The sequence below is a fragment of the Asterias amurensis genome, chromosome 17 (genome assembly GCF_032118995.1).
Source record: "Asterias amurensis chromosome 17, ASM3211899v1".
NCBI classification, from domain to species: domain Eukaryota; kingdom Metazoa; phylum Echinodermata; class Asteroidea; order Forcipulatida; family Asteriidae; genus Asterias; species Asterias amurensis.
In genome coordinates this window covers 2935609-2949656 of record NC_092664.1, presented here as the reverse complement: position 1 = coordinate 2949656, position 14048 = coordinate 2935609, and the positions used below count along the sequence as shown (strand labels likewise).

The window sequence follows — 14048 nt, the reverse complement described above, 5'->3', positions numbered from 1 at the left end:
TAATTACAACCAAGTAACCGGATATTCTTTTAGTATCTGAATATCCGCGGACGTCTGGCGACAACTGATGGGAATGTTTTGTCTGAATCCTCATGAAACTTCTATTAAGACAGCATAAAACAGCATAAATTAAGTATTTAACTATGCTCACCTCCGTGAAGAGTTAAAACTGACATTTCTGACGTAATTTGTTCAAAAATTACGAAAGTTTTCCTTCACGTAGAGTCAATCACAATCAAAAGAAAAAGCAAATCGCCATCTTTTAATTAAATCCGGTTATTTTTATGAATGAGCCGAGTGAGACTGTCTAAAACTAATATCAATCCGCCAATTCTTTTTACTTTTTATATTTTTTAAAATTTAAATAGCGCCCTCTAGCGGCGAAAATTACCGTTCGAATATCCGGTTAATTTCGGATAGTTGGCCAGCGCTATCCTAATATCAAAATTTCACTATTCGCCCAGCACTACTCTTTATGTTGATATTACTATTTTCAATAATGAAGTATTAGTTAAATCAAATAATCAGAATATCACAATCTATAATTTATATCATGTAATTTGGTTACAAAATATTTGTCTTCTGAGTAAGTTTTCTGCTGCATTGAACTCTTCATGCCATGAATGGCATTGCATTTTATTACAATCATTGCTGTCTTTACTAAGTAGTATTTGTTTTCATTTTCAAACCCATGCAGTGAAGTACAATAACATTTCATTTATGTTATTTGTCACAGAGTTGATGTAAATGAAATAATATTTTGACAGAAGATAATGATTTTTGTTTTACCCAAATGTTTATCTCAGATTGAATGTTATTGTGGTCCAGCATAATGTTTGTTGATGTCTTTACTCATGCTGATAGATTTGAACTGATTTGTCTGTAGCCACAACCAGATCACCAGCTGGTGTAATTGTGATACCATTGGGATAACCACAAGCCTTGATGATACATCCAATGTACTTGCCATCAGGACTGTAATGATGGATATCACCTGATGATGGGTATGTTGCTCTCCATACAGCAACATAGATGCTCCCATCCTTGTCACAACACACACCACGAGGGAACCCAGACTGATTGATATCTACTGAGAATACCATTCCACCATTGTAGGTTACTGATACTAACTTATTGCCATCCCAGTTGGTGTAGATGAGTCTCAGTTTGTAGGTAGTCAGGTGATAACCAATCCCTGGAGCAGACAGTGTTCTGATGAGGGATCCATCTGGTTTGTGTAGAGAGATCTCTGCCTTGGTATAATTACCCACTGCTATGAGATTGATGTCATCCACTGCAATACATGATGGTTTTCTGCCTGGATTGAACTGATGGAGGAGCTGATAATTCCTGTTGAAGATATTGACTGTTTCATTTTCTAGAACAATGAGCTCATCATTCTCATTCACAGTCATACTGCTTGGTCTGGTAATACCTTGGATTAATAGTTCTTGTGGAATGACAGAGGAATGAGGATTGCTCTCTGCTGGTATTGTAATCAAGCTTTTATTGTTCTGATTTAGAGCAGCAATGTCACTATTAGAGTATGCAGCAACATGCCGCGCAGAAATGCCCATTCTTGATTGTTGTTTTATGTTCTTGTATTTATTAATGTTTGTTTTTAATGTCCATTTATCTTTCAGCATTAGTTTCCCTAGTGAGTTTTGGTCCTCTTTAAAGTCCATATAACTCAACCCATCCGGTACTTTTGTTGGTTTCTTCTCTCTGTATTCTTTGAGGTCTTGTAAGAGTTGTTCTATGTGATGAACAATCTTGATCTGTTGATCCATGAGTTGATTTACCTCATCCTGCTTGAGCTCTGCTGTGTTGATCTCTATGCTGTTAGTAGCTCGTGCAGTTTGCATTGTCTTGACTCTGTCTTTATAAATCTGTTCTGCCTCTTGCATCAGTGTCTGCTTTTCCTCTCTGATCTTGGCAGCCACCTTGGCAATCTCCTGATCAGCCCTCTTGGAGATTTTCTGTTTGGTTGCAGCAAACATAGAGTGTAGTTTCTTACGAGATGTGTCTATTTCTTGAATGGCAATGTTGAAGGTTGTGATACTCTGTCTTACTTCTGCTAGAAGTTCTGACGCATGTTGTTTACTTTTGTCCGAAGCTTCATTCAGTTCTATTGCAGGGTGCTTGCTATGTTCTTTAGTAATGCAAGTTGTACATATCAGTTTCTTGCATGTTTCACAATACATGATAAGATCCTTGCCAGTATGCTTGCTACACTTGGAAACAAACTCCTGACTGGGTACTTGTTTTCCTTGCTGCTGTTTCAGTCGGGTTTCCTTTGTTTCAATAGCTTCTATCAATGAAAGGACTGTTAAGTTTGTTTTGAGATCATCAATACCATTTTTATTTATTAGAGTCTCCTGTGTACACACTGGACAAGGAAGCCTTGTAGTACTTGGACTATTCTTTCTGAGTTGTTGAAGGCATTCAAGACAAAATGAATGAGAACACTCCAGTAGTTTGGGTTGCTTGAAGCGTCCGCTGCAAATTGGACATTCAAGATGATCCTGACTTATCTGTTCTAGCACTGACTGAGTTGTTATATTGGATGCCATTATGATTGGAAGGACTTGCTGGAACGTGAAACTGAAATAAAAGAGAAAATAGCTAATTAAGTTCAATGTATAATACCATCAGTGGAAGACTTGAGTACATGATATTACTTGCCTTTAGTCATTAGTCAACTAAAGTGAGACATGCTTGTCAAAAAATACTTCTCCTTTACTTTGTTCATTTACTTCTCATAAATTAACAAAGGTCAGACATTTTGTTTGCATTTTTTGTAAATTTACAAAGAGGCAAGCATATTTATTTACCTGTAATAACTCCTAATTATAACAATGTATCAAATTGGAACTTGTCTCAAATGTTGCCCCTTGACATCCATAACTTCTTATGCAATGGATGTAGTGGCATGAAACGTGTATTTTAAAATCTTGTCACTGATGACAGGCATAAAAGAATATAACTCTGAAGTATGACACTGACTCTGGATGAATGAACTAAATCAAAACAATATTACAAATTGTATACATCTAATCTTATCCTTCCCCTAAAGATTGGTGAAGTAGTTCTTAAAGTAGCAAATACTTTGTGGCTGAGACGTACTATCAACTAATTTGTGTGACTCTACCAGTACAAAAAAATGTGTTGGGTGTGTGCCAAATGTTCACACGTCTGGCAGGGTGTGAGATTTTCAAGACGGATAGTGCAATCAATGATTGCAATGTTTTTATTATTACATTAAATATTTTGGGTAAAAAGTGAGACAAGACGGTAGGGATTTATAAATACATACAGGCATCGTTTAGTACCACTTTGAATACTATTCTAATGTGGCTTATAGGTTAACATCCACACTCTTCTTTGCTGCTTTTCTGATTATGGTGTTCTGAGCCATATACACCTTGCAGCTTATACAGTGTATGCCAAAAGACTGGATTTGTAAATTATTCCTCAAAAAAATCATTACTGATTACCTTTGAATAATCTTAATCAACTGACTTGAATTGTGGCAAAAGAAGATGGCTTGAAACACAGCATCCAATCTGTTAGATGAGTAGGATATTCAAGCAATGATCCGTTGGACTATTACACAGTGACACTCCCTACCTGGTACTGGTATAAGTCTGACTGTGAACATTGCAAATGTGGAAATACCAAATTATATATTTAAGTCTTTGTGTTGTGTGAATGAAGTATAGTATGCATGGATAACTTTGATTCAGCTTTTCAGATTCAAAGTAGGCACGGTATTCTTATGATAAATATCAATATTGTACTGTTGTGTTCAGGTCACTAAGGTGTTACATGTATTTACACTGGCTGGTTCTATGCTTATAAAATGAGTGGGTGTATGGGGCTTGGGTTTGTTATTGTAGGATCACCTCATTGGCCGTACATTGCGCATTGTGTGTAGGTTCTGTCCCAACTTTAGAATCATCCCAACTATGTTGGGACTGGTCCAACTTGTGTTATGACGGGTGCATTGTGAACAGTTTCTTACAAACAATCAGGCAAACCCAGTTATACTCAAGTTGGGACTAGAGTCCCAACTATAGTTGGGTTGATTCTAGAGTTGGGACGGGACCAATGTACTTTGTTTTTACTACCAGTACTACTATATTGTGAGCCTGGAGCATCAACTTAATGTTGGCTTGTAACTTATGCAAAACTAATTCTAATTTCACAAAGTGCATATATGTTTGTCTAGACAAAATAAATGGACAAACAAGGAAGGTGTTTGGGACACAACAAGTTTGAATCATAAATAACATTTATTATATCGTTGCGGTACCCGCTGTCAAAGCATAGGACTCGACCTGCCTCTAGCTACCGGGCAATCTCAGTGGTCTAGCTGGTAAGACACTGCTCTAGAATTGCAAGGGTCGCAGGTTCGAATCCCACACGAGTAGTATGCCATCTGATATTTGTTCACAAAACTCACAGGCAGTACCGAGTATACAGTGCTAACAACCATCGGTGTATGGGTAAAAAAAAAAATGAATTATTTTCATCCCTGATGCAAATTATAAGTTTGAATCATATTGAAAGTCGATTGAGATGGGCTAGTACGTTTTCCTTATTCTTGAGTAGATCTGAACTACTGGGCCAATGACCTCACCCAGTGACAAGGAGCAAGTTTGAATCATATTAAAATGCTAAGGCAATTGAGATTAGCAAGTCTATTTTCCTCATTCTGGAGTACATGTAGATCTTAACTGCAAGGCCTATGGGCTCACCCGGTGACAAGGAGCAAGTTTGAATCGTATTGAAATACTCAAGGCAGTTGGGATGGTAGTCCACCTTCCTCAATCTGGAGTAGATCTAAACTGCTAGGCCAATGAGCTCATCCAGTGACAAGGAGCAAGCTTGAATCATATTGAAATACTGAGGCAGTTGAGATGGTAGTCCACCTTCCTCATTCTAGAGTAGATTTTTTACACTACATGTAGGCTAAGGAGCTCACCATGTACATGTATAAAACATTGTGAGAATTGACTCCCTCTGAAGCAATGTAGTTTTTGAGAGAGAGGTAATTTCTCACTACAATAATAAAAGACTCCCACCCCGGCCTTTTATTCCTATCTGAAAGCACCCTATTTTGTAGAGCAAGGGTGTTTTTCTTTCATCTTGTTCTTGCAATTTCAATGACCAAATGGGTACAATTTTTCCAGGCTCGTTATTTTGAGAATACTGGTCTTTGACAATTACATAATGTGTTCAGTGCCTTTACAGAGTAGCAACAGAGATTCTCTAGCTTTAGGCAAAAAATCTTGATCCGCAATTAATTTTAGAGAACACCAGAGTGATGAAATGAAACGTGGAATAAAGCATCGTAAACAAACAAACAAACAAACTGCCAAAACAAGCAGTTTGGTTAAGGCTGCTGTGACTAACAACAGTATTACAATAGTCACTTGCTTTGGATGACTTTCTCCAGGGTTACACTCAACACCAAACATTTTACCTGTTACAAAGTTGACATCAAATTAAAGCTGCAAAGCTATATTGCCTGGACATGTGTTCCAAAGTTAAATTCTTACAAACTTAATAACCATATAATATATGGTTACTGGAGATAAAATGGTAATAACAACTAAGTCATTAAGGTCACTCTGTTACTCTTTCGGAAACAAAGTCACTGTGCAGAGAGACATTTCCTTTAAAACTACACAAATGTGCAACTTTCTGCAGTTACAGTGAATTAGTCTAAAATTATTTGTAATTGCATGTTTTTGATGACAATTAAATCTCTTGAACATTCCATTTGATCCAATTTAAATATAAATATATACAAGAAAACTTCAATCAAGTAACCTTTGAACATTTCATTTCAATGAGTGTTCGTGTTTATGAGATCCATGTAACCTATGAACATTTCATTTCAATGAGTGTTCCTGTTTATGAGATCCATGTACATGATGTAAGCTGTGAACATTTCATTTCAATGAGTGTTACTGTTTATGAGATCCATGTAACCTGTGAACATTTCATTTCAATGAGTGTTCCTGTTTATGAGATCCATTTAACCTGTGAACATTTCATTTCGATGAGTGTTACTGTTTATGAGATCCATGTAACCTGTGAACATTTCATTTCAATGAGTGTTCCTGTTTACAAGATCCATGTAACCTTTGAACATTTCATTTCGATGAGTGTTCCTGTTTATGAGGTCCATGTTACCTTTGAACATTTCATTTCAATGAGTGTCCGTGTTTATGAGATCCATGTAACCTTTGAACATTTCATTTCAATGAGTGTTTGTGTTTATGAGATCCATGTAACCTTTGAACAATTCATTTCAATGAGTGTTCGTGTTAGTGAGCTACTGCCCTAAAATTCAGAATGATAATGTCCAGGCCGGATGAATATCACTATTCGGAACACACAATCTGAAAACCATTACTGTCAGTAACGCTTCTCAGATTCAAACTTTGGGGAATAATTACTGATATATTTTTCTTGACAACATAACTTCAAAGTGGAACGTGGAAGTGTCGTGGCCGAGCGGTTAACAGCACCGACTTCAAACTCTGGTGTTTCTGATCAGCAAAGTGTGGGTTCGAATCCCCAGCCATGACACCTGTGTCCTTAAGCAAGACACTTAACCATTGCTTCGTCCTTCAGGTGGGACGTAAAGCCGTTGGTCACATGTGTTTTGTAACGCATGTAAAAGAACCCAGTGCACTTGTCGAAAAGAGAAGGGGTTCGCCCTGGTGTTCCTGGCTGTGGCTGCTTAATGCGCCGTAGCACCTTGTAAACCCTTATAAGGTGCTAAATAATTGGGTCTCAGAATTCATCCCTGCAATAACTTATCTTTCTGAAAGTTTGTATATTCTCAGCGCCTTTAGTACCTTGTATGGTAGATACATGTGCTATATAAGACTTCAATATTATTATTATTATTATTAAGTGAAACATTTCTCAAAATGCTTTATAAAATCAAAATCTGCTTTACGTCTACCTGGAAGTTTATAGTACCAATCATTTTTAAAAGTGTTTACCAAAGTATGCCTTTCATTAAAGTTTTGATGTGTATTACTGGTGCTAAAGGGTTTATTAATAGGCACTATTTTAGTTTTAAAACGTACTTGATAACAAGTAATGGGGAGCTGTTGATAGTATAAAGCATTGTGAGAAACAGCTCCCTCTGAAGTTACATAGTTTTTGAGATGGACGTAATTTTCCATGAATTAGATTTTGAGACCTCAGAATTAGATTTTGAGTTCTCGAAATCAAGCATTTCAAAGCACACAATTTCGAGTGACATTCTTTTTCTTTCATTATTATTTAGAAACTTTGACGACCTATTGAGTTCAAGTTTCACAGGTTTGTTATGTATGCGTATGTTGAGATACACCAAATGAGAAGACTGGTCTTTGACAATTACCGACAGTGTACAGTGTCATAAGTCACAGAAATGTTACAACAAAACCTCTAAGGATTCAAACTTGATTTAACTTTTATACTTACACATATAAACTATATTAACTTATAAACCACAACGGGAACTGACTAATATTTATAAAAGATACAATTTTTGTGTGACCTAGAGAGGAGATCTTACAATGATCAGACTGTTATAGTTTATTTGCTTTTGTCAGTGTTCCATGTTGGCGCTGATATTCCACAAAACGACAAATTGGTTCAGAAATTTAGTCATGCAGGTGATACAGAGGAAAAATTGTAGAATACTAAACTCAAGCGATTAAACTCGATAAAACATTTACCAGGTTATTTTTACTGTTTATATGTTCTTGGCTGATGTTGGTGAAATTATAGTTTAGTCAAATACTGATTTATGCGTTGCCGAAATGTTTATCTCAGCTTGAAGGTTATTGTGGTCCAGAATAATGTTTGTTGATGTCTTTACTCATGCTGATAGATTTTAACTACTCTTTCTGTAGCCACAACCAGGTCACCAGCTGGTGTGATTGTGATACCACGGGGACAATCACAATCCTTGATGATACATCCAATGTACTTGCCATCAGGACTGTAATGATGGATCTGACTTGATGAGTATGCTCCTCTCCATACAGCAACATAGATGCTACCATTCTTGTCACAACACACACCCTGAGGCCACCCAGGCTGATTGATATCTACTGAGAATACCATTTCACCATTGTAGGTTACTGATACTAACTTCTTGTCATCCCAGTTGGTGTAGATGAGTTGTTGTTTGTAGGTAGTCAAGTATCCACCAATCCCTGGAGCAGACAGTGTTCTGATGAGGGATCCAGCTGGTTTGTGTAGCGAGATCTCTGCCTTGGTACGAGAACCCCCTGCTATCAGATTGTTGTCATCCACTGCAATACATGATGGTTTAATGCCTGGATTGAACTGATGGAGCAGCTGATAATTCCTGCTGAAGATCTTGACTGTTTCTTTATCTAGAACAATGAGCTCATCATTCTTATTCACAGCCATACTGCTTGGTCTGGTAAGACCTTGGATTGTAAGTTCTTGTGAGACAACATAGGATTGAGGGTTGCTCTCTGCTGGTATTGTAATCAGGCTGGTGTTATCCCACTCTGCCACAACAATATCACTATTAGAGTATGCAGTAACATCCCATGCATCAATCTTCACCATCTTTTGTTTCATGTTCTTGTATTTACTCATTTTTGTTTTTAATGTCCACTTATCTTTTTTGAAGAATTTCATGAATTGAAATGTTGGCTTTCTAGCCTGAGCAGAAGTTGCTGATTCTACCTGTTGTTCATCGTTCAGTACCAGTCTCCCTAGTGATTTCTGGCCTTCTTTAAAGTCCATATAACTCAACTCATCTGGTACTTTTGTTGGTTTCTTCTCTCTGTATTCTTTGAGGTCTTGTAAGAGTTGTTCTATGTGATGTACAATCTTGATCCGTTGATCCATGAGTTGATTTACCTCATCCTGCTTGTGCTCTGCTTTGTTTATCTCTTTGCTGTTTATAGCTCGTGCAGTTTCCATTGTCTTGACTCTGTCTTTATAAATCTGTTCTGCCTCTTGCATCAGTTTCTGCTTCTCCTCTCTGATCCTGGCAGCCTCTTTGGCAATCTCCTCATCAGCCTTCTTGGAGATTTTCTCTTTGGTGGCAGCAAACATAGAGTCTAATGTCTTACGGGACATGTCTATTTCTTGAATAGCAATGTTGTAGGTTTTGATTCTCTTTCTTAATTCTGCTACAAGTTCTGTGGCGCTTTGTTTGCATTTGTCTGAAGCCTCACTGGTTTCAATAAGAGAATGAGATTGATGGTCTTTTGAAATGCAAGTTGTGCATACCAACTTTTTGCAACTGTTACAAAACATAATAACATCTTTGCCAGTATGCTTACTACATTTGGTAACAAATTCTTTTTCAGGAAGTTGTTTCAGTTGAGTTTCCTGTTTTTCAATAGCTTCTATCAGTGAAAGTGTTTTAAAGTCTGCTTTCAGACCGTCAATGCCATTTTCTTTTAACAGAGTTTCCAGTCTACACACTGGACATGAAAGCCTTGTAGTACTTGGACCCTTCTCCCTGAGTTGTTGAAGGCATTCAAGACAAAATGAATGAGAACACTCCAGTAGTTTGGGTTGCTTGAAGCGTCCACTGCAAATTGGACATTCAAGATGATCCTGACTTATCTCTGATACCACTGACTGAACTGTTATATTAGATGCCATTCTGATTGGAAGTACACTTGCTGAATTGTTGAGCTGTGAATTAAAAGAAAAGCCTAGGTTAAATAGTTCATTGTTTTATGGAAGACTTGATTACATCTATAGTCATATTCTACTCGTCATTAGAGAATGGTAGCTTTGATGGAGAGCCAATACACTTTTGGCAGAACAAGCACAGTAGTCCTGTGTTTTTTAAAGGCAGTGGACACTATTGGTAATTACTCAAAAAAATTATCATCATAAAACCGTTCTTGATTACAAATAATGGGGAGAGGTTGATAGTATAAAACATTGTGAGAAACAGCTCCCTCTGAAGTGACAGAGTTTTCAAGAAAGAAATAATTTTCCATGAATTTGATTTCGAGAATTTGAGGTCTCGAAATCAAGCATCAGAAAGCACACAACTTCGTGTGACAAGGGTATTTTTTCTTTCATTATTATCTCGCAACTTCGACGACCAATTGAGCTCAAATTTTCACAGGTTTGTTATTTTATGCATATGTTGAGATACACCAACTGTGAAGACTAATCTTTGACAATTACCAATAGTGTCCACTGTCTTTAATTGAACATCAGTGAAGCATATTACCTCACTGTGTAACATCTTGAACAAAGAAAATTCTTAAAATGCTGACTTTGATTCTGATGCAACTTATTTCAGATCTACTGAGTAAAGGCATTAATGAAGTAAGCTTTATTTCATACCTATAAAGACAAATGAATCTAATCTTCTCTTGCGCTTGGTCAAATTAAAAAAAATGTTACCTTCAAAAAGGGAATAAAAGAGTAGCGATGAGTTTTTAAACGGCTATTAAAACTGGCAGGGTCGTGGCAGTGTGCTAAGCAGGGTCGTGGCAGTGTGCTAACGGCCCAAGCGGAAGTTGAGGGCCTTTATCGCACGACCACGATCATGCAATGTTTTAAATGGCTGTTTAAGAATGAGTCACTACTCTTTTATTCCCATTCATAAATGCCTTTTTGGTTAGCAGGCATTATAAAGTAAAACTTGTTTTAAAAAAAATTGAAAAAAATTGTTTACAAAATTTGAACCTCAAATATTTGGGAAGTGCAATTCATCAACTTAAATTACCCACACCCCTTGCCTGCTGATGAGTTTGCCCGCCCCACGCGCGCGCCGCGTCTAGACACGTGCACTTACAATGTCTTAATTACACTGTGATGTCACAGAGTTTAATGAGTACTTTACAGACGGAGCAGCGCTTCCTCACTCATTGTTTTTGTTTTGTTTTGTACATTTGGGGAGATTTTTCGATAACAACGTGCATAGTAAGAAACGACCTCGTCAAGTCCCATTCTCGGGATCATGATAGCTACATTTTGACTGCGGGCACCTGCGGGCACATGCTTAGGGACCTCTCGCACGAGAACGGGACTTGAATCAAGTCTAGGCTGATAGGGACTTGGGGGTAATTGTGCCTTTGATGATCCAAGCATATAATATGGCACATGTCATGAATAACGCTTTAAAAAAACCTGGTCCAATTCTTACATGAACTATCCCCCCTAATATTTCACTCAGTCATAGAGTGGGAACTCATTATTGGTTTTCAATGGTTCTAAACGTATAAGTCCCATCTACGGATGGACCAAGGAATTCTGCCAGACATGTGACTGAAACGAACGGTTCTAACAGACCTGGCAGCCTTGCTCTGTACATGTATGCTTGGCAGGTACCAACACTGCATCGCATCGCATGCAACTGCATCGCATGCACCACACACCAGCGTTCTCCACAGGGTTATTTTTTTTCTGGGTGCAAAACCAATCATGCATGAGTGTTAAATTGCACAAACGATTCCTGCAGTATCGTCAAATTGCACAAGTTATTCCAGCACAATGTGCCGATTGCACAAACTGTTTTTGCATGATCGGCGATGGTGCAAACTATTCCTGCAAGATCGGCTGATTGCTCAAACATTTTTATGCAAACCATATCTAATCATTTTATAACCTCTAATCCCAAACTAAAATCCCATTTTGTGCACGATCGCCCGCCTGCTTTCTACCTACTGGGAATGAAAGTTTCAGATTTGTGTCTGTATATTTTTCTTGTAATCCTGCTCTCTGATTGGCAGTCTTGCTCTTTGTTTAACATTCATAGAAATATCAATTGGACACAAGGCTCCATCCATTGGCTAAAATTGTAGTCAGGTTGCCTTCCGACACAATAACAAATGCAGGCGAAATGCCATTACAAAATAGCTGACTTCTGGGTACCAATCGCTGCACATTTTTTTATACCAAAGATTGATCTTTGATAAATACTAGCGTGTGATTTCAAGGCGCTCTTAATTGGGGGTTTTGTGTTCATCGTAAGTAATTTAAGGGACTTTTTGTCCAAGTACTGACAATTTTGCCAATCAGCAAGATGACTAAAGTTGTTCCATGATCTAAAAATTAGACTGGTATTGGCCATTTTCAGACAAGCGGCTGTTATTAACTGATGCACTGTGGCTGAAAAACCAGGCAATCCAAAAAGCTGCTTATGATGGTCCTCGTGTTGGCTTTTACTCAACATGTAAGCATAACAAACTTGGTAACAGGCAGTAAAGAGTCGTTGATGGAAAACATTGTGAGAACTGGCTCCCTCTGAAAGAGGTAATTTCTCTCTCAAATATTAAAAAACTTCAGGCCGCAAGGTCTGAAAGCGCACACATTTGTGCAACAAGGTATCTTTTCTTTCATTATTTCATTAACTTTGGATGTCAACTTGGTCAAAATGTCCCCAGATTTGTAGTTTAATGTATATATTCTGAGAATACTGGTCTTTCACAATTTCCAAAGGTGTCCGGGCCTTTAAACATACTTAGACAAGCATAAAGTAATAAACCACAGGGGAAACTTACTGGCATCTTGCCTTAATTTTCAGGCTAGATAGTTTAGTTGTTAAAGACTGCCACTTTAAACCAGAGGTTGTATCTTTATGTCCCGCTCTTGTAAATTGTTCTTTAATCAACCCAAATTCTTTGAAAATTACCCAGTATTCCCTGTGGTTTATTACTTTACAGTTTTTAATAAATTGTCACATCCCTTTAACCCTTTAGCACTCACGCAACATTAAACATAACGTCACACGCTCCTCAGTGCGCCATGAAAAATCAATCAATTTCCGGCCGTATCCAGAAATCGTCGGATAACTGTCGGTGTGATTAATTTCTTGTGTTACAAGTTGAGTTTATTTTGTAGAGGATGAAATTATCTTTTGAATGATTTTCACAGTTGTTTTGTTTGACTCACCAATTTCAAGCTTTCAGGTTGGAAATATGAGAGCGAACAACAAAAATTTGAAAACACTGTTTGCGTATCAAGTGAAGGTTAGTTTACGTGGAAAGTTGTGCACACAAGTTCTCTCAACTTTACTGTTGTCCGACACACAGAAAAAGCACCCACTCATACATGCGTTGTTTGATTGTGAAATGACTTTCGACCTTTGAACCTTACGTCATTTTTTCTTATGTGGACCATGTGCTGTTTTTAGACTGTTGTCATCTTGAGATCTCGCTCTATCTACGGCTGTTTGCTGCGTTATAATAGCATCATTATAACTCGAATAACACCATGTCAAACTGCGCGGGCGCCAGCGGGCGGTATGCGTGGTAATACACAGGGCGTCTCCGGGCGGTATTTGGGCAAAAGGGTTAAGGTGATCCCTTCGCTGCAGCTTCCCAGGTTGGTTATAAACTGAGATTTGATCCTTGGCTATACCGCAGTTACAGGTTGGATGGCTTCTGACTGGCACCGCTAAATTTCAAAAAGGCCTTTTAATCTGGTTCCCTACATGTACAAAATAAACAATTTATAATTCCAAATATTACTTACCAGTATTTGACAGAAGAATTTAGCATGAAACACAGCAAAAAAATGTTAAAGTTGAAGAGGAAATTCCAGCAATGATCTGTTTGATGTTGGCGCAACACAATGAATGATGTCACACTGTATTTTCATAGAGTTACATGTAGTTAAACTTTGGAACAACACGCCCCTATTTATTACTGTTTTGTGGAAATTCCAGTTCCTTAATTTAGCTCTTGTTTGTGGCAGTGTTATGGTTAATGTACAGTTCTACTGATACTGCACTTAGCGCATATTTACACACTGAAATAATATCAATCTGAAAGTTCTTGGTGTCTGTGACCCCTACATGTACATTACTGGGACTCAGTGACTAATCAATAACAGGTTGTTGAACATTGGACCAAAGCATACTGCAATACTTGTCTGGTTTTGGATTCAGACGTCAACAAACAAAACTATTTCTTTTGAAACTTTATTCCCATGCATATTACTGAAAATAAAAAAGGTTTTTGTAAGTCAAACTTTGTTTTATTTGTTTTAGTCATTGAACCTCAGGCTTTCAT

General features: G+C 37.6%; 3 protein-coding genes across 3 annotated transcripts in view; 1 reads left to right on the top strand and 2 right to left on the bottom strand.

Moving 5' to 3' along the window:
• LOC139949514 (uncharacterized) overlaps positions 1–14048 on the top strand; it is a 266216-nt gene that overhangs the window by 215506 nt on the left and 36662 nt on the right. The gene's annotated exons all lie outside the window — the stretch shown is intronic.
• On the bottom strand, positions 181–2573 carry LOC139950063 (uncharacterized). The gene has a single exon (XM_071948696.1). The coding sequence runs from the start codon at positions 2571–2573 to the stop codon at positions 849–851; it is 1725 nt and encodes a 574-aa protein (XP_071804797.1). The 3' UTR covers positions 181–848.
• On the bottom strand, positions 4305–13749 carry LOC139949509 (uncharacterized). The gene is made up of 2 exons (XM_071947875.1): positions 13510–13749; positions 4305–9705 (listed from the first exon to the last, which is right to left on the bottom strand). Exon 2 carries the CDS (start codon positions 9670–9672, stop codon positions 7891–7893), a length of 1782 nt encoding a protein of 593 aa, XP_071803976.1. The 5' UTR covers positions 9673–9705; positions 13510–13749; the 3' UTR covers positions 4305–7890.

Bases quoted from the DNA above. Each gene is read 5' to 3' on its own strand.
- LOC139950063 (XM_071948696.1), bottom strand. From the start codon at position 2,573: ATGGCATCCAATATAACAACTCAGTCAGTGCTAGAACAGATAAGTCAG.
- LOC139949509 (XM_071947875.1), bottom strand. From the start codon at position 9,672: ATGGCATCTAATATAACAGTTCAGTCAGTGGTATCAGAGATAAGTCAG.